General features: G+C 43.6%; 1 protein-coding gene across 1 annotated transcript in view; it reads left to right on the top strand.

The window, feature by feature from the left end:
* The window catches only part of kcnh7 (potassium channel, voltage gated eag related subfamily H, member 7), a 58239-nt gene extending 40081 nt beyond the window's left edge, over positions 1 to 18158 (top strand). The window contains exons 9-18 of the mRNA XM_070855582.1: positions 2027 to 2258; positions 2352 to 2519; positions 2966 to 3165; positions 5238 to 5490; positions 7423 to 7628; positions 8340 to 8424; positions 12213 to 12494; positions 13957 to 14116; positions 16591 to 16780; positions 17871 to 18158. Of these exons, the coding sequence (XP_070711683.1) occupies positions 2027 to 2258; positions 2352 to 2519; positions 2966 to 3165; positions 5238 to 5490; positions 7423 to 7628; positions 8340 to 8424; positions 12213 to 12494; positions 13957 to 14116; positions 16591 to 16780; positions 17871 to 18158 (2064 nt within the window). The remainder of the gene's footprint in view (positions 1 to 2026; positions 2259 to 2351; positions 2520 to 2965; positions 3166 to 5237; positions 5491 to 7422; positions 7629 to 8339; positions 8425 to 12212; positions 12495 to 13956; positions 14117 to 16590; positions 16781 to 17870) is intronic.
* The last annotated feature ends 982 nt before the right edge of the window (positions 18159 to 19140 follow it).

The following is a 19140-nucleotide window of genomic DNA, read 5'->3' as shown; positions in this document are numbered from 1 at the left end:
GCCACATCATACAGCATGTGCTGTGTCATCTGCGCAGGTCGCTCGGATTCAGAGTCAGCACCATTACACCTAAGGCAGCGCAGACGCCGCTCACTGGATAATTTAGTGCTCATCTGTTTCTATATATGATTCATTCACTGTTCGCTCAGTTGTCAGTGAAAGGGCGCGCTGGCCGGATGCACAGCAGTGAATGATGGCGGTGATTTAGGGGTGAGATTGGGAGGACGGAGGCTCTTTAATGGACCCATCAGAAACAGCTACAGCACTCTTCCTCACCATGACGAAGACGCACTCTCCCCCATGAATCATCTTCCTTCAGAAAATACAAATCCATCAGCCCCCTTTTCGCTTTTACACGTTGAATAAGCCATGTCATATTTACTCTCACCTGCACAAGAGTCCTAAATAAGCAGGTATAGATGCACAATTATAGCAGGAGGCTGCGGTTAATGATTTCCCCAAGGATATTAGGATAATTGTCAGGTGCGAAAGGGAGTGGTAGCACCTATTAGCGATCTCTAAGTCTCACTTATTGAGTTTACAGATTGCGCGACACTAATAGATCGGAACTTGTGTCATGGCTGTGCGCTGCCCCCCCCACCCTTTCCACCTCCCCTCCCATAGTCTGTGTTAATTTAACCCAGCTAGAAAATTGAGGCGGGAGGATTAAAGTGCTTTGAATTAAACAGAACAGAAGGTAGTGTGTGTTACTCACAATCTAAGCTGCATCTAAGCAGCCCCTCAGAATCCATATGCCCCCGCATGTATATATTACAATGTCCACACATTGGGATGAATGTATGTACACACTGTGTTTACATTGGGATGTATGTATGTACACGCTGTGTTTACATTAGGATGTATGTATGTACACACTGTGTGTACTTTAGAATGCATACATGCATGTACATATGCATGTACATGCATGAGAGGTTGCTTAGATGTTGTTTTCCTCTCCACTGAGCGGCTTCAAGGCTTTTACAAAGGTTCCAAGCTGCCGATATTTGTGTGTTTTAGACTTAATTTTGCCGTCATCATATGCAGTTAGTCAAAAGTGCTTCATCATCAGCCAAATGAATGAATCACCAAACTCTCCCTTTCAAGTGTGCACTGCATGCCAGCCTTTTCCACTTCCACTTTTCATGACTTGCAAGAGCCATAGGCAGCCATGTCTTAGTCAGTAGAGTTGTGTTGACACTGAGGGATGCTGAGACCTTGAAAGATGTGTTTACACCAGCAGGAATGATCCACTGTCTAGTCTGTGTGTCTAGTGTATGTGGTGTGTGAATAAGATTAAGCATCCCTAAGCTACATATGTTTTCACATCTGTAATCCTGCACTGATCGTCCTCATGACCCTGACTCCAACCCTTGACTCTGAGAGAAGACAAACAACTTGTTCACTTTGATTGCTGGGGAAAAGGCTGTTATGGTGTCTAGTGACATTCTGTTGCTGCCCCCACATGTTGAAAAGAGATCAGAAACCCCTGGTGTGATTTGGAAATGTAGATTTTGCCTTGTGGGGCCACTATAAAGGTCAAATTTTCTCATGTTGAATGGACAAAACAGCTGATTTAGTTCAGATGTTTAGTTTTTAATAGATTTGAGATTTTTGAGAAAGCTGTAGTAAGCTGTTTCCAAGTTGACCTAGAGGACAGGGTAGTAACAAAACAACCAGATGGAAAAAGGTAAAGAGGTGAAAGGTTGAAAGTAACTAAGTAGATAAGAATTGTACTTAAGTTACATTTTTGAAGTACTTTTACTTTTACTTGTGTAGCTCTGTCATTTCTGAGGGAAATAATGAACTTTTTCCTCCACTGGATTTATTTGACAGATATAGATAAGCATTACTTTACAGCTTTAACATAAAACTTTAACATAATCAACATAAAGTTGTTACATTTCAGATGCCGTGTCTTTTTAGCAGTTCCACTAAAGAGGTCAACATTGTTTTTGTTCTTTTCTCTTCCATTCATCATATTGAACACATACCTGTATGTCTCTCTGCTCTCTGTTTTGCACCCCAGACCACCACTCTGATTGGTCTGCTAAAGACGGCCCGGCTCCTGCGGCTGGTACGAGTCGCCCGTAAGCTGGATCGGTATTCAGAGTACGGTGCTGCCGTCCTCATGCTGCTCATGTGCATCTTTGCCCTCATCGCCCATTGGTTGGCCTGCATCTGGTATGCCATTGGCAACGTGGAGAAACCTTACCTGGAGCATAAGATTGGCTGGCTAGACAACCTGGGGGTGTCAATAGGTGATCCTCCTTGTTTCCATTGTATTTTCAAAGTCAAATTTAATTTAATCAATGCCAAACACAAATTGTCATTTTCATTTGTATTCATTGTAGGAAAAAAATACAACTACAGTGACCCCAGCTCGGGCCCCTCCATCAAAGATAAATATGTGACAGCGCTCTACTTCACCTTCAGCAGTCTGACCAGTGTGGGCTTTGGGAACGTCTCCCCCAACACCAACTCTGAGAAGATCTTCTCCATCTGCGTCATGCTCATTGGATGTGAGTGACAGCTCAGTCACAGCACATACAGCATTTTATTCCTGTTCTTAGTGGAAACCCTCTGTAATCACGGCTGTGTGAGAAAGGAGTTCTTAGCACATAGTATTTCATGTCGCTATTAAAAATCTATTACCAGATTTTTACAGTACACTGATACAATATTTACTCAATATTTAAACACGGTCAGTTTAAAGGAAAGATCTGCTGAATTTTAAATGTACTATCATCACCTCCTGGTTTAACTCAGTTGTGATTTAATGCATTCCCAGTGCAGGAAAGCCTTTACATCAGGTAGGTCTTTCGTTGAGAAAATACTGGCACACGGGGAGTCATGTGGCACCAGCAGCAGTGGTTTGTTTGGAATGAGCAGAAGAAGGAGTAGGTACTGTGTGTGAGCAGCCTAGGCCGCCATGGCTCAACCGTCACCTTTATGGCTTCTCTCCCAGCTCTAATGTACGCCAGCATCTTCGGGAATGTGTCCGCCATCATCCAGAGGCTGTACTCAGGTACGGCCAGGTATCACCTCCAGATGCTACGGGTCAAAGAATTCATCCGCTTCCACCAGATCCCAAACCCACTGAGGCAGAGGCTGGAGGAGTACTTCCAACATGCCTGGACTTACACCAACGGCATCGACATGAATATGGTACGAGAGGGAGTGTGTGTACCAGATTTATTTAGGTGGTGGACTTTGGCAAGCTTCCAAAGAAACCAAAAGTATAACTTTCAGTTTATTGTTGCTTTCTTCTGTTGCTTCTTCTTCTCTTTCCAATATCATTTGTGTCAGTTTGATGTTTTGAATCATTTCTGCTGAGTTTCAACAATTTTGTCCCCAAAAATGCTCTTACCACATCGTGAAGCAATTCCCGCTATGTAACTGGCATAGTATAATGTTTTTCATCACGATTATACTGTGCAATGTTCAGTCATAGCCACAAGTGAAATGAAAGCCACAGTTGCTGCTTATGCGTACAATAACTGTGGCTTTCTCATCATGATACTGTTCATGGTACTTATATAAGTTTGTCTTTTCCATGTCTGCCTCATGTCAAATGGAATGACCCCACCACTCTGGTAAGAGCAGGAGGTACATGTGTTAACACAACTAATGTTGATATGAATGTTCCTCGGTGGTAGAGCTTCATCTAGCTGTGTCTGATACTAGTGGTGCTGTCAGCCGTTAGCATAGCATTACACTTTTAATGTGCAGTTTTTTAATTATTGTCCCAAACATGCATGTTATCGGAGGACATGTTCCCTCAGTGTCTTATCTGTCACTCAACCTACTGTACATACATAACCATACTGTAAACAGTTGCTGTGATGCCACATCATAGATGGATTTACAGTATCTACTTATGCATGCCAGTTACTGCAGAAGACACACAGAACAATGAAAGTTTCTTGCAGGCCACATTACCTGTCCATTACCGGTAGACTTGCACACGGCCTGCCTTCGAGGAGCCTTTTGCATGAAATCTATGTGTTCAAACACAACCCCATGATATTCATCTGGTACCAGAGACAGAGTGAATCACGCCTGTGAGAGTGGGCACAGCCTCGCCGGGCACTGCCAGGTTTCCCTCCCACTGTGGGAGGCTTGGCTGCACGCTCTGCGGTGGCACCTGCGCTTGCCAAATGTTGTTCAGTCTTTCCTTTCCAAATCTACTGATCAGTTTTTGTTCCGAGCAACAAAAAGCCTGTCAGAGCCAGAAAACCAGTTCAGGCAACATTTCTTTTGCTGTGCTCGTGTCATAAGCACATTGTATTTTATGTGTAAATGACAAAGAGAAGAAATGTGTTTTCTTGTTTCAGCTGTCCCTTATGTGTCCCCAAAGCCCTTTTCCTCACCTTCCAGTGTTTGTTACGATGTTAAAGTTTGGAAATGTGGTCCTTTACAGTCAGTTCACGTTGTCCGGGGACCATTAGTTGTTTTGTCAGTGGTCACTTTATCTTTGTCTTGAAAGGGTAAGTGTATTTGAGTATTTTATGCATCAGAAAAGTTGCTGTTAAATTTAATGTTAAAATGACCTTGTTAAATATTTTTCATTGTATTTCAACAGTCTCCCAGGCTAACACGGATGGGTAGGAATGCTTGACCAATCCCAGTTGGGTCAAGTTTCAACATTTGTGATATTTATTCCTGATTTCTTAACTATATAGTAGCTAATGGGACAGAGTATTGTAAGACAGTCTTACAGATACGTTTGATTGTTTCTGCTTTTTGGTCTTTTATATACAAGGTTATGGCTTATAGAGTAGTTTCATTATTGCAGTACATGAAGTCAGTGAAACTCCAAAAAAAAGTATCACAGAGAGGACATCACAAATATTGAACCTGTGTTTTGAGTCCGTGCCGTCATTTATCTGCAGTTTCTCAGTCTCTAAATGTTCTGTCTTGTCTCTCATCTGCTGCTAAAGCTGCTCAAAGGCTCAGTTAAACAGTAAACTGTATCTCTGTGTAAAGTAGAAAGACATCATAGGCTACTTCTACTGCAGGGTATAATAGGTTTTGAGAAGAAGGAAAGAACACAAGTGGCAATTGTATCAAATTTCTCTGGAAATCCTGTCAATTTGACCTGCAACTTCGCCCCGCACCCAAATTGAGCGCACATCACAAATCTCTGGACATCAAAGCAGTGCCAGCTTTTAAGAAAACTCCTTCCGCATCCTATCTGACCATAATCATGTCTGCTTTGACCCGTGTTTCACACTCAGGTCCTGAAGGGTTTCCCAGAGTGCCTGCAGGCAGATATCTGCCTCCACCTCAACAAGAACCTCCTCCAAGGCTGTAAGGCATTTCGCGGGGCCACCAAGGGCTGCCTCCGGGCCCTTGCCATGAGGTTCAAGACGACCCATGCGCCCCCTGGAGACACCCTGGTCCACGGCGGAGACGTGCTCACTGCGCTCTACTTTGTCTCCCGCGGCTCCATCGAAATCCTCAAAGATGATGTTGTAGTGGCCATCCTAGGTGGGTCTATTGCACAGATACAGTTTGCTCTGGTTTGATCTCGGCATCCTGGTGTGAACTGATGGGTTCATCAACATTAAATGGTTGCACTTGTAATGTAGAAACTTAGTGACATTCATTGAGCGCTCCTGTATGTAGAACATCTAAACATTTCTAATTACTACAGTCGATTCTATTGTTAAGCAGAACTCAAAAACACTTCAAAAGCAGCCACATTAGTCCCGTTATTCCATCCTGCTTAACTTTGCCCAAACTTGCCTCCATTAGTGCCGACGTGGGTGGGCCTTCTAGATGAGGATGGCTCCGCTCTGCTGTGATATGGCTGGGTTGGCAGCCGAGATCCCTATTGGGCATGCTGTAATAACTTACTTCAAAGAACACTGTGATTGCTGCCGCCTCCCAGCCATGCCTCAGATGAAGGGAGAGGACAGAAAAGAGTGGGGGAGGACATATGGTGGGATGAGGGTAACGGAGAACCTGTGTTGATGGGGAAAAAAACGGAGCATGATTGCTTTCAAATAGAGATAGATGATAAGAGGCGAGGAGAGAGAGCTGAGCGAGTGGGCGGGGTAGAAAGGAAAGAGACAGGAGCTGAGGAAGAGGAGAGTAAAAGAGAGAGGGCAGATTGAAGAATTCAGTGGAGAAATGACGTGAGAAGGAGAAGGGAAGTTGGTGAGAGTTTCATGTGGTTGTCAGTGTGGTGTGATGCAGCGCTTGATGACAGGAGCCAGTGAGCCACATGTTATCAACAGCATCCAAATGTAACCACCGTAAATCTCTCCTCTCTGTTCCTCTCCCTCCCCTGAACCCAGCAGCCAGCAGGTGTTTACTGCTGACCCTTTTACGACTGTTTTCATGTAGCCAATAAGGCTTGGCGAAAACCGGTGACACAATAGGGTCACATTGAGCAAGAAGCATGTTGAAGTTGTAGGTTATTCACAACTCAGCACATTTTCTTTGCTACGCCAAGAAAAGTGCTGATTATTCCATTTTCACACTATCATGCTTATATATGTTCATGTGAGACACATGAAAACGCTGGGCCTTACACTAACAGTGTGCACAGCTATGGAAAATTAATGAAAGTAATTATCAAATGGCTCAACAATGCTGTGAACAAGACAAATGTGACCTTCTGCAAACAAATGAAATCCACAGCAGATTTTGACATGTTCATAATTTATAAGACCTGATAAGATTTTCTTCCTGGGCAGAGCCATCTCATATGGAAACCCAAAGAGTTCAATAATAAGAAAAACAACAGACATTGTGAGATACTGTAGATAATCATATGAATACATTGTGTTGACGCTGTTGTGCTTGGTTGCTTAAGAGAGGCAGAGAGCGTGTGATTGGCTGAAACATGAGAGGGCGGTGACAACACCACTGCTGTGACACGTGACGCTATGAAATGTGACATCAAATAAGACGTGACGTGAAATAAAACTGTTATTGGAGAAAATGCCATTATGAAATAGGAATGCTGATTTTTCTTTGTGTTCCTATAATTTTACACAATATTTACATGTATCTCATGATTATTTATTTAGTTATGTACCATTGAGCCCTTCGGGGCGCCATAATCCTTGACTTCAGACACATTGTCCAGTGAAGCGAGCATGGTAAACCCTGTGGCCATTCCATGTAGGTCATTACTCACTAAACCGAGGCAGGAATGTTTGGCCTGTGTGATTTCCATGCGGACTGACTGGCATTGTGTAAATCCTTTTTTTAGATGACTATGATGCCCTTTAGCCTCTTTAACATTCTCGCACTTTCTGCCAGGTGGCCTGTATCTTTATAGGTCATCACATACTGTACCACAGGCTGTCAAACTACATGCAAATTAAATGATAAAAACAAAAGTTGCCTCTTTCTCTTTTGTGAATGAAGAGAAAAGCCTGTCATTGTCCCGCTGCCTTTCTTCTTTAGGTAAGAACGACATCTTTGGCGAGATGATCCACCTGTTCGCCAAGCCGGGGAAATCGTGTGCAGACGTGCGGGCGCTGAGCTACTGCGACCTCCACACCATTCAGAGGGAGGAGATCCTGGAGGTGCTGGACATGTATCCAGAGTTCGCCGACCACTTCCTCACAAACCTGGAGCTGACCTTTGACCTCCGCGATGAACACGCCAAGGTGATCAGCATGGAAGTGCCAGCACTAATTTGTGTCTTAATTATAACCATCAATGGATTGAAGGCTTTTATGTAAACTCAATCTCAGTAATTCTGCTTTACTGTACAGGAAGAAAGCTTCCAGTGGTGACCATTAATTTGAATTACACAATCTATTCCTTGTACCATATCTCTGCCATGTCCACTTCAATTGGATGAATGGCTTTTTTATTAATTCTCTGTAGAGCTTCAATTTATCCATGGATGTGGGAATGGAAGCACGCAGACTAATTTAGACATTTACTGTAAGACACGAGTAAAGATAGAGAGTATTAGTCAAGCAGTAAGGGTGGGGTGGATGGAGGACATGATGTAGGCTGTAATTATGATGAATTGAGTGTAGTGGAAAGATGTGGCCTGAAGCGTTATGTGAGCAGGAATCCATGTTAGTCAGTGGTTTTATTTATCTTAAAACAGAGCAGGAAGTGCACTTTGTGTTGGCCCCCTGTTATTTATTCAGAGAATTGGAAAGAAGAGAGGGAGACAGAGGAGAGGAGACACATAAGAAGGTTCTGGTAGAATTACATCAGATACAACAAGAGAAGAGCAGTTTAGGTTCCTTAGTAAAGGAAATGTTTGTTTAAATGGAGAATGTGTGGCACCTATTCATTCCAAGCAAAATTAAAGTCTAGACCAGCAGCTTTCTGTCTAATCATACGTTGTCCCTTTACAGACGACGTACCCAAAAGCAGCCAAGTCCAGCATGGATGACGTCGAGTGTCGAAGACGAGTGTCCTACAAAAGTAAATCCTCCACAGGTCAGCTTGAGACACAACATCACAATGCTTTTAAATCACTAACACTGGCTCCTAGCAGCATCATTTACTCTAGTGTTGTGTCATTCGTTCAAAAGAACGAATCTTTTGAGCAAATGAACTGAATTACTTCCTTTAAAGAGCCGTTCATTTCAGTTTCGTTTACCATGTGTGGTGGAACCTGCAACGTGAAAAGAGTGGTGGCTGAAGACCATCTCAGGTCCTTTCACTGTGAGGCCGCAGTACACTCACTGCTCACTGATTCACTCAGTGTAGCACACAGTGAACGTGAGCCCTGAGCTCAAATCAGCCCCAGCAAGTTCGAGTAATGCAGAACTGTGGATCAGTTAAAAGACTTGAGAGTCGTGCTCATCTCCAATATTCAGCTTGTGTTTGTCAAAGCGACGGCACTTGTGGTTGTGGACACCGCGGCTCCTGAAGAATACACTGTTACAGTTGAGTGAGCGCAGTCAGAGCACTCAATGATCCGCTTTAATGGACTTATTCTAGTGATTCAGGACGCTGAAACGAGCTGGTTTGCACATCACTAATTTATTCAGCTGAGTAACATCTCAGTCCCTCTGCACCTTCATTAAGTATTAAGACAGGTACCACACAACTACACCTCATGGGTAATGCTCCACCCATTAGGGCAGTGATGTCACTTCAGTGGGACTGTGGACCAGTGATCGACATGAAATCCATCCGTCAATTATTTATTGTTCAGGCAATTATTTAGATCCTTACACAGAAATTCACCACATCGAAGACTTACAACAAATACTTGGTACTAAATGTAAAAACAGCACTGAGATCAAATCACTTGAAGTAAATTATGTCTGTAGTGCATCAGTCTTTGCTCTACATGTTATCGAATCATTTACCTCTATTAAAACTTAGATTAATGTTTTTTTTATCTGGGATGTTTCCTTTTCATGAACCCTAAATAATGGAATTTGTTGGAAATCACTAAACATTTTTTGTATGTGCAGCAGAAGCAAACAGTTGTAGCTTGGTGCAGCAGTTCTGATCACTCTTGATCCTGCTGTTTTTCACGTTGTAAATGGTTCCATCATATTGTAAACTGTGACACAGCAGCGTTTGCTTGGTGATGTGATATGTTTCAAGAATAAAACCTGAACAGCTTTTTTTTTAAGTTGGAAAGGAGGCTGTGACGCAGGGGATTAATGAGCTCCAGTAATCCAAAGTCTCCTGCATAAACAAGCAGAATGCTGAGTTACAACCAGCACAGTGGACGGGCTCAAAAATATATTTAATGTCAGACTAAATGATGAGATCAAAAACTGCCAAATGTCCAAAAGCTTGTTCACTTTCTTGGTTTTATTCAGTGTTGACAAAGAAACAGTTTAGTTAATCATTGCTTCAATAATCAACAGTTATGCAGCAAAAAAATCAATAGATAAATCAACAAGAATAAGTGTTACAGTCACCCTTGTGAAGAAATGACGAGTCTTTGCTCATTGCGACAGTATTTTGCCCAGCCAAAGGTTTGATGACAGTAAACCCTGATGTTTTAGGTTTTGGCATATTATTAGATAAAGAACAGAGTCACAGGTATTGTGCTAGCAGGGATATCGAGGACTTTCCCAGTAACATTACCCAGCTCTGCAAAAGATGGATCTTAATAATGTATGAAAGCTGCAAAGATGATTTATTCTGCAGTATTATTCTGCAACCATTTGCATACTTCTGGCTGTGGTCTCACTAATTTTCTTTCTGACATGTGAAATTTGACTGCTGCTTCACACCAGTGTGTCAGTTGTCAAATGAATCATCGCCCTACACCTGTGCACAGGGACTGGATGGAGCACGGTTCATATGAGATCCTCCTCTGAATCTGTAAACTGCAGGGCTGCAGATGAGGGACTGAAATGCTTCGTGTTTTGTGGGATCTTTCATTTTAATGACATAAAACAGCCACAATTATTTGTCGTGTGTGGGCGTGACATGACATTTGGAAGATTGCATGTGTGATAAATTTCAGGAGCTTTGCTTTTCAGTTACTTTTTTTCCCAAAGAATCCACATTCATTCTTCACAGAGAATCGTTTTAACTGCTGATATTCATCAACCTGTTTTTGTGAGGCCTCATCCCAGTCAATCTGCACTATGATGCCACCTGCCAATGTCTCAGTTATATAATGAAGCTTCTGTGATGTCAAGAGTCCACTTAACATCCCCAAACTATACTTACTCACTCATTTTCAGTTTTCAACCATCAAAGTATGCTGGCGCTCTTGCTAGTTTAATAGGAGAAGTGATGGTTACATCAGAGGGATGTTTCATAAAGCACGGTTACTAGTTAGAACAGTTAAACTTCATATTTTCAGGACATTTTGTTTCTGTACTCGTCTTGCATCCTTCTAGTCTGCCTGGCTGCCCAAAGCGCTTTAACACCACATTTGCATTCACCCATTCACACACTGATGGAAAGGGCTACCATGCTGGGTGCCAACCTGCTCATCAGGAGGAGTCTAATCATTCACACACACACACTTCTGGGTTCAGTATCTTGCCCAAGGACACTTGGGCACAATTAGTGGACAACTCACCAACCGTCTTTACTGCTGCAGTGTGAACATGAGTCTGTGTGCAGCACATGTATCAACTTTTAGACTGTGCAGCTCTTATTTTGTACTTAATATTGTCTTAATATTTCAGATGTATTACATATGTGCTTTAAATGCATTGCAATGAAAATAGAGTTAACAAACAACTTTGACCCATGACTGTAGTATAGTCAGGAACATTTGTTTTCTCTGTCATGTAAATAAAATGAAAGACACCCAGAAATCAGTCAGTGAAAAAAAGTGGGGCAGGCATCCAATCTGAAGGTATTTGTCCAGTATTTTCACCTAATGAATCCTAATGATAAAGACTGTGCATCCTGTTTGAGTAGTTTATAGTCACACTTGTGAAACACAACTGTATCCTGGTTAGGAAATCAGTAAGCAGTAAAACCGCTCTGGGGAGAGTGGTGCACTTAAAGTAAAGAGTATGTCAAAGTTGCCGCTGACCGCGGTGCGGCCCATGAGATTCTGGCTGTATGTGACGTAGCCAGAAGCTATATATCTGTGTGTATCTGTGCTGTGCTCTGCATGTGTGTCTGCACTACTGTATGTTCTGCACTTTACCTTTAAGGGAGCAAAGAACAAATTTCTTATCATCTGACGGCAGCTTTTCACTGCAGATAAACACAGCAGTGTGCGCTCTCAGACAGTACACAGGGTGTACTTTAGACAGTTGTAATTTGACTTCTAACAGCCAGGAGACTCGATACAACAGCACTCAGCAGTTTGGCTTCGATTCAGGCAAATCTAATAGGTCACCATGGTTACAGGCTGTCTGAATACAGTACTGCCGTCTCCCTGTAAAACACAAGTGAGGACAGAGGATGTACAGTCCATTTCACAGTCCAGCAGCCGGCATATCCTGCCTCCATCCATCAGGTGTGAAGATATAGGAGTCAGTCTGATGAGCTGCTAGTGAACTGGAGCATTACTCATTTAGTACTGATCATACTTGACTTGTAAACACACATTTAGAGTGACTGATTGCATAACGTGATCCATCTCAAGTAGTTTAGAACATGAAAGGCTTGCTGCGAAAAATCTCCTTTAACATTGTTTGTCCTCAGCTCAACTCCAAAGCACGACACTTCCTACCTGTTGTCGAAGATAATGAGACAACCCCGACATCCCCAGAGGAAGTCTAAGCAGAGAAGCCAGTGTTCCCCCCAGCAGATTTCCTGATTACCATTTCTCCCTGTAGGCTCCCACGACAAGGAGCCGGTGGCCACATACTGCGACGCCAAGCCAGGGAGGCAGATCTACGCCTCCTCAGCAGCTGAGGAGAGGAGAGAGTCCGCTGAGGAGGGAGAGGAAGAGGAGGACGAGGAGGAGGAGGAAGGCAGGGAGGAGGAGGAGGAGCAGAGGCCCTTGTGTTCTGGTGTGCTGGGCTACCCGGTGGTTAGGGACCACACCCTGGGCCTTGGGCTGAGCAGTGCCCCAGATGCACAGGCTGGAGACAACACACAGAACCAGACATACAAAGGTGATGCCAAACATCAATCATCAGCCTTATTTATTGCTACAGTAGGTCTCATCCTCACTATTTTATTTAGTACCAATTTATTTTTAGCCTCTAAGAAGAAGCGGCTTCAAAAGCCAGTCACTCAAATAAATATTTACCCTGAAGACATTTCTATTTTTGTCCAAACATCAGAAAATGACGATTTTGAATTAGCAAAATAACACCGACGAGGCCGTTTTAATTATGTCCACATTAAGCAAACCAATGTCTGCTCCAAATGGACATGAAATTTCCTGTGAATCTGCAAGTTTGTCCTCTAAAGTTTTACTCCAGAATGGTAATTGGCTCAGAAGTTAATTTAGAAAAACCCCAGAAAAATCCCTAAGCCCCAGAGGAGGAATGTCACACCTATTAAAAATCCAAACAAGGATTATTCGTCATTATAGTGAAACCTAAAACCCACTCAGTAATAAAACCTAAGAGGATTATATCCAGCAACCGGGCCGGGTCACCCCTTTTGATCGTAGGTCACGACCAACTAAAGGATTTACAGGAAACATTCGGTGAAATCACATCGTTGACATGACTGCATCTTAGGTCGCACTCCGGTCTTTTTAGGAAATCTGACGGATGAAAGCAATTGTGGTTTTAATTATTTGTTCAGCTAGTGTGAAAATTAGGCCCTTCACTGTGACGCCGTTGGCTCCTGCGGATCTCGGCGCAGTTTAGACAGCGGGAGCAGCAGGCTTGACTGAGCAGCCTCCACGCAGAGAGCTGCATCTGGGATCGACTTTCCCAGCAAGCTCTGGGAGAAATCCTCACTTCCTCCGTCTGCCTGCTGCTACATGTTGAGCAAACACCAATCTGTGTCTGCGGCCCGACCTCGTATGACCTCCTGACAGAAGAAGCAACTGTACCGTCACCTTAAAACCCCATAAAACCATCCGGTGTGAACAGACCTCCTCAGTAACACAACAATAACCTTTACTGCAGGACTTCCCCGTATTTTAACTGCCAAGTTAAACTCAGCGTGGTCCTGCGCTGACACGGGGAAACTGTGTCCGCATGTTGATTTGATAGTAATATCCCATAATTCAGCTGTTGCAGCTATAAGAGGATTTCTGCCAGAGTAGAGAGCAGAATGATATTGATTCCTACAAACAGCCCGGGGATAACGACATACACAAAATGTTAATTTAATCTCCAGCCATCGCTTGCAGACACCCAAAAGGAGGGGAGGAAAAATCCCACCGGGGGTGTGACAGTCAACCAGGGTCAGATGTGTTTTCCTCGGTAGGAAAGATGCTCGGATTCAGGAGGCGCTAAAATGTTCTGAGCTTAGTAAAGCTAAATGATGAGAAGGCACAACACAGGAAGATGCTTCCCCTGAGGCACCGCTCTAATAACACAGATCATTTACTGTGTGTGTGTGTGTGTGTATGTGTGTGTTTACGTCTGTTTGCACACTTGTCTCTCCCTCCAGAGCTCCACGCAGAGGAATGGGTGCGTCAGCGTCCCGACGAGGGTGCGGAGGAGACAGCCCAGTGTCAGGAGACGCCAGCCGGGGAGGACGACAGCGACACAGAACTCACCTACGGAGAAGTGGAGCAACGGCTGGACCTGCTGCAGCAGCACCTCAACAGGTGTGTCCACCCACACGGCCTCACTGAAACCTGCTTTTGGCAGCTAGTGGAGACACTGAACACCACACACAATATTTAACTGGTTATGGTGATGGGTCACCTTTTAAAGGGGAGCTCCACCAAGTGTGTGGGGAGTACCTATGAGAATGTGAAGGAAGTTGTGTAAAGCCTTTATTGTCTCCAGAGGGAGCTGTGAGAATCTGATAAATGGCCTCAACAACGTCATTAGAGTCCAAATACATGTTGAAACAGGCCTGGTGGGGGTGAGTTAGAAGAAGTGAGCTGACTGATCGACTCTGGAGGCCATATTGGCTGCTACTAGCATAACACACCTGAGGTACAGGGGTGCAGTGCTAAATTAGTGAGGAACTTTGAGCATCAAATAAATCCAGACAATTAATAGCAATGAATATGAAAGTTTTCAAACACTGAGCTGAAATCTGAAGCACAAAATGTGTTCTTTTAGAGATGAGACTGTTGACCTTTAGATGACACCTTTGGGATCCTGTTTGGCTCAGTCTCCCATTAAAGGCTTTTTTTATTTTCCTTCAACTTCATTTCAACGCAGTCATTGTTGAGAGCCCCTTACCTACGATTGTGCCTATAATTGGCTGAAAACCTGCACAGAGACCTTTTCGGCCAGACACCCGCTGCAGCGGTGCTAATGCAGAGAGCGGGCTGTGTGATTCTCGGCTGGTTCACTGATACAGATGAGGGGGAGGCAGACAGTCGGCAGCCGTCTATTTATAGCACGCAGCCACGAGATGCAGAGACATTGCAAATACTCTTGACGTCATCCTGCGAGGTCGGGATGGTGGATGTCATGGTGAAGTTGCTGAGTTTTGGGACAATTATAGAGGAAATGGTGTCTATTCAAAAATGTCCTCCTTCACCACCGTATGCACTGAGATTTAATGATGCGAGGTGAAGCACTAGCCCGCAAGTTTCTCCAGAATCCTGCACATTATGCCAGTCAGTCTTCTCATGGCTGGTCATCATTCATCCGTTTATGCTGGTTTGCGTGAGAGTATATCCGAGGCGGCAGGCAGGCTCACTGCACCCCCAACCCTCATTTTACAGAAACAGGCCAGAGCTTTTATTTGAACTTATTGTCCTCTAAAGAGAAAAACAGGCACCTGGCAAAGTGACAAGGAGGCATTCCCCTCTACGCCAGAAAGTCTGTGCTCGCTCTGTTTGCTCTCTGTGTGTCTCCTTTCTTTTTTTGCTGATGGACTGAAAAAAAAGAGTGTAGAGAAAAAAGGTGAATCACTGTCCCAGACACCCCATGCCATGATGTAACTTGCTGCATTAGGTGATGACACAGTGCAGGTGTATTTTAGTAGCTACCGTAGAGACACTTCCCAGCATAATGCATGAAAGTCTTCTCTTCAGTACATACATTTACTTCTTTGGCACCACTTCATAAACATGGCATATGACTTACTAAGACTGTAGACTGAGGGTCAACGTAACTGTTACAAGATAAAATGATGCTTAAATATGTGTACATGTACATTCAAGTTCAAATCATCAAAGTAAATGTAGTGTTATATAATCTAAAGTAGCAGAACATGAAAAAACTTTGACAAAACAGTACATGAGTTCAGTACTTCCTGGTTTTGTCAGTTTTTTCATGTTCTGCTACTTTATATTTGTACTTCTCTACATTTACTTCACAGCTGTTGTTACTTTACACATCATTCATTAGTTGATTAGATCAAATTAAGCTTCACTTTAGTCAGTTACAACATTAAAATGCTGCTGAAGCCCAAATGGACCTGCATTAACAACTTTTCAGTAAAATATACATTAATACTAAAAATCAGGAACCACTGAACCACTACTTTTGATACTTTGATTACATTTTGTTGAGAATACTTTTTGTTTTGAATACAGACTTTTCACTTGTCATTGACTGTTTTTACTAAAGTAACGAATGTGATTTCCTTCCTAATGTGTTTGTCACGCTTTCAGCAGCACTCCATATCAACCAGTTGTACGGTTTGAGCCTCCCCCTAGTGTTTGGTATGAGTATCGACCATCCATCCACCATCCTGGAATGATGGCACGCTCACGGTATCAATGGGGGGAAACACAGCATACGTTGTTTCAGCAGATTCAATAGATTTTCAGACTCCATGACTGTCAGCTGTGATGTATACATCTATCTCTCCACTGTCCACAGTTGTGTTTGTGAGGAAAGTAGGGCGAAAGACAACATCCGTCATCATATTAATTACAGGGCTGACAGTCAAGCAACGCCGACGATGAGATGAAATTATTGATCCCTGTGGTGAAATTAGGTCACTGCAGAAACAAGACAAATGGAGTACCAACGGTGACAGATGAAACATTCACATTTAACACGCTGTTCTGACGTGACATTGAATGCATCACGTCCAAACAATCAACACTCAACACAACCAGTTTTTCTTTCATTTAACTTCATGTTTTATTGTCTGTCTGTCCATCAGACTGGAGTCCCAGATGACGGCAGACATCCAGGCCATCCTGCAGCTCCTCCAGAGGCAGACCACATCCGGCCCCCCCGCCTACAGCACCGTCACCTCCAGCCCAGAGTACCAGAGGCCAGCCATCAGGGTGCAGCCGGTGTCTGCCTCCCAGACAGATCTCAGCCTCGCCCCTGCTCCGCCTCGTCCGCAGGTACACCTACACCTTCCTCTGCCCCAACTTTACACAGCATGCTCAACTTTCTAAATAACTGGCCCATTACGGTATTTTACAGTTGCTTTGACTCAGTTTTGATTTGCAGAACTTTTAAATCAGGTAGAACATCCCACAGTGATGTATTACCAGGCTCCTCAAGTAGAGACATGAGGAGCCTGGTAATACAAAAAAATCACTGTCTAACATCTCATGTCATGTAGAGACCTGATTTTTTTCCAAGCTAAAATTTGAAGTTGGTTTTGAACCACTGGTCAGACAAGCAGTTTATGGACCATAGTTTGTCTTTGTACCAGTTTAATCATCTAAAATACAGAAAGCTACAGACATCATTTAGATGGTACACTACTGTACTGTAAGTTAACTGCAACATTTTATAATCAAACCACAATAAAATGCATTTCTTTTTCCTTCTCTCCCACCACAGCCACATAGGTGGTGGAGGGGTTATGTTGAAATACTGCTCCCCAGGCAGGGTGACAAGTGTGCAGGCATGTGACATTAAGATCAAAGTGTGTTCCTAATGCTGCCCATGAGGGGACCCTTTTATCGACTCTACAGTCCTGAAGCCACCACCAAGCTTCAGCAGAGTTAGACAAACCAGGTGGCCGTCCTGTTTTACAGCACACTGTTTCATCTTTGTGTTGCTGTCCCTCTGCCACAGCAAGGAAACTGTTACCTGTAGTACAGTGTCCAGGGAAGAAACACTCTGGTACCAAAAGCACAGCACCTTTAGGAGATGCCTATTGATTAGAAACATCAAGTGTGTTGCACTGACTCAGTAAGTCAGTATGCAAACTTGTGCTAATATGAAGAGTCTGCAGATGAGTGCTGCACTCTGTGTTTTCTTTATTTTAAGGTGAGAATTCAGTCAGTTTTGAAACTCCACTGAGAAAATGAAGCCAAAGGCATCAGAAAATACTGTAAATATTTATATCAAGAGTCATTTTCTACTATCAGCTGGTTTTGTTTAAATAGCAGCTGAGTGCAGTCTGTTTCCTTTGATATATCTGGCTTTATTTTCCCTGCCAAATGGCTCATGACGCCCACTGTCCTGTGTCTCCCTCAGAGCCCTGGCCCAGAAAAGGCCCAGAACAAATCCAAAGAAACCTCCCCAGTCCTCCTTCACACAGAGACTCTTCCAGACGGGAGCTTTGCAGGACTGCTGGAGAGCAACGCGGACGCAGAGCAGAGACACACACATAACGGCGTGGACTCTCTAGAGCAACACCACCACCCCCAACAGCCACCGAGGTTCCCTTCAGGCCGACAAGCCTCTCTCCCTGATGTCCCCAGCAGCTCAGGAATGTTGGGACTCCACAGGCCAGTTTCTGACCCGGGGCTTCCAGGAAAGTAGGCTTCCCCACACGCTTCGACGCTGACTGAAGGTATCCTCTCAAGCTTGACTCAGGGTCTAAGAAAGAGACTGAATATGCAAAGGAAAACAAACTGTAGACTTTCTTCCAGTCCTTTTCGGAAACTCCCCAAGCCCCCGCCCTCCCAACCATCAGATTTAGATGTATAAAGTCCATTTATACAGAGGTATTTATACACTATATTATTAACATATGTAAAGTCATCATCTACCGTGTACATACTTCAAATAGAACACTGCCAGCAACATGAGGCATCTGATGTGCTTTTTCTAAAACAGATATGCATGTTTTGGTTTCTCATGCTCCTCACACACACTGCAACTCACCAGGCAATCAGGTGTGACCTTGGCATGCTCACAGACTACTGTAGCCATCAAGTCTCATTTTCTACGACTCCACCCTCCTCACAGGGACAAAGCTACTTGAAACTCTTTCCGAGGCATTTCTATATCCCACTCCGCAGCTTTGAAGTTCACCTTTTATCAGCAGCTCCAAACGGCCGGCGCAGTTACAAACTCACACGGAGATGCGTCTGTATGTTTAGCGTGCCTACTGTACAAAACATTGCCACAACAGATAAAAATCACTTCTCATTCAGCTCAAAATACAGACCACAGCGTGATAAAGTGTGTAGAGGCTGCATGGACGTCCCATAGCACAACAAGACTTCTGTCACTCTTTGAGAGCAATAATGTGGAAACTAACAGAATCACGGTAGATTTCTCAAGTTTATTACGCTCTGGAGATAATTTTATACAAGTTAAACAAAGAAAAAGAGCCTCTTTCAACAGCATTTATGTTGGGAGATCATTCGCTATGTTGATCGCCTCAGTGGTTAACTGTAAATGTTCAAGACTACAAATGAATGCTTTAAATTGTGGATTTAGTAGATTTGAAAAGGTAGAATTACCACATAACCACCTGCATCATGTGAATGTTACATTAGCATGGTTGTTGGGTTGT

The sequence above is a fragment of the Pempheris klunzingeri genome, chromosome 24 (assembly GCF_042242105.1).
Source record: "Pempheris klunzingeri isolate RE-2024b chromosome 24, fPemKlu1.hap1, whole genome shotgun sequence".
In the NCBI taxonomy this organism is placed as follows: Eukaryota; Metazoa; Chordata; class Actinopteri; order Acropomatiformes; family Pempheridae; genus Pempheris; species Pempheris klunzingeri.
Note: the sequence above shows the minus strand (reverse complement) of the source record. Positions and strands in the feature narration are given on the sequence as shown.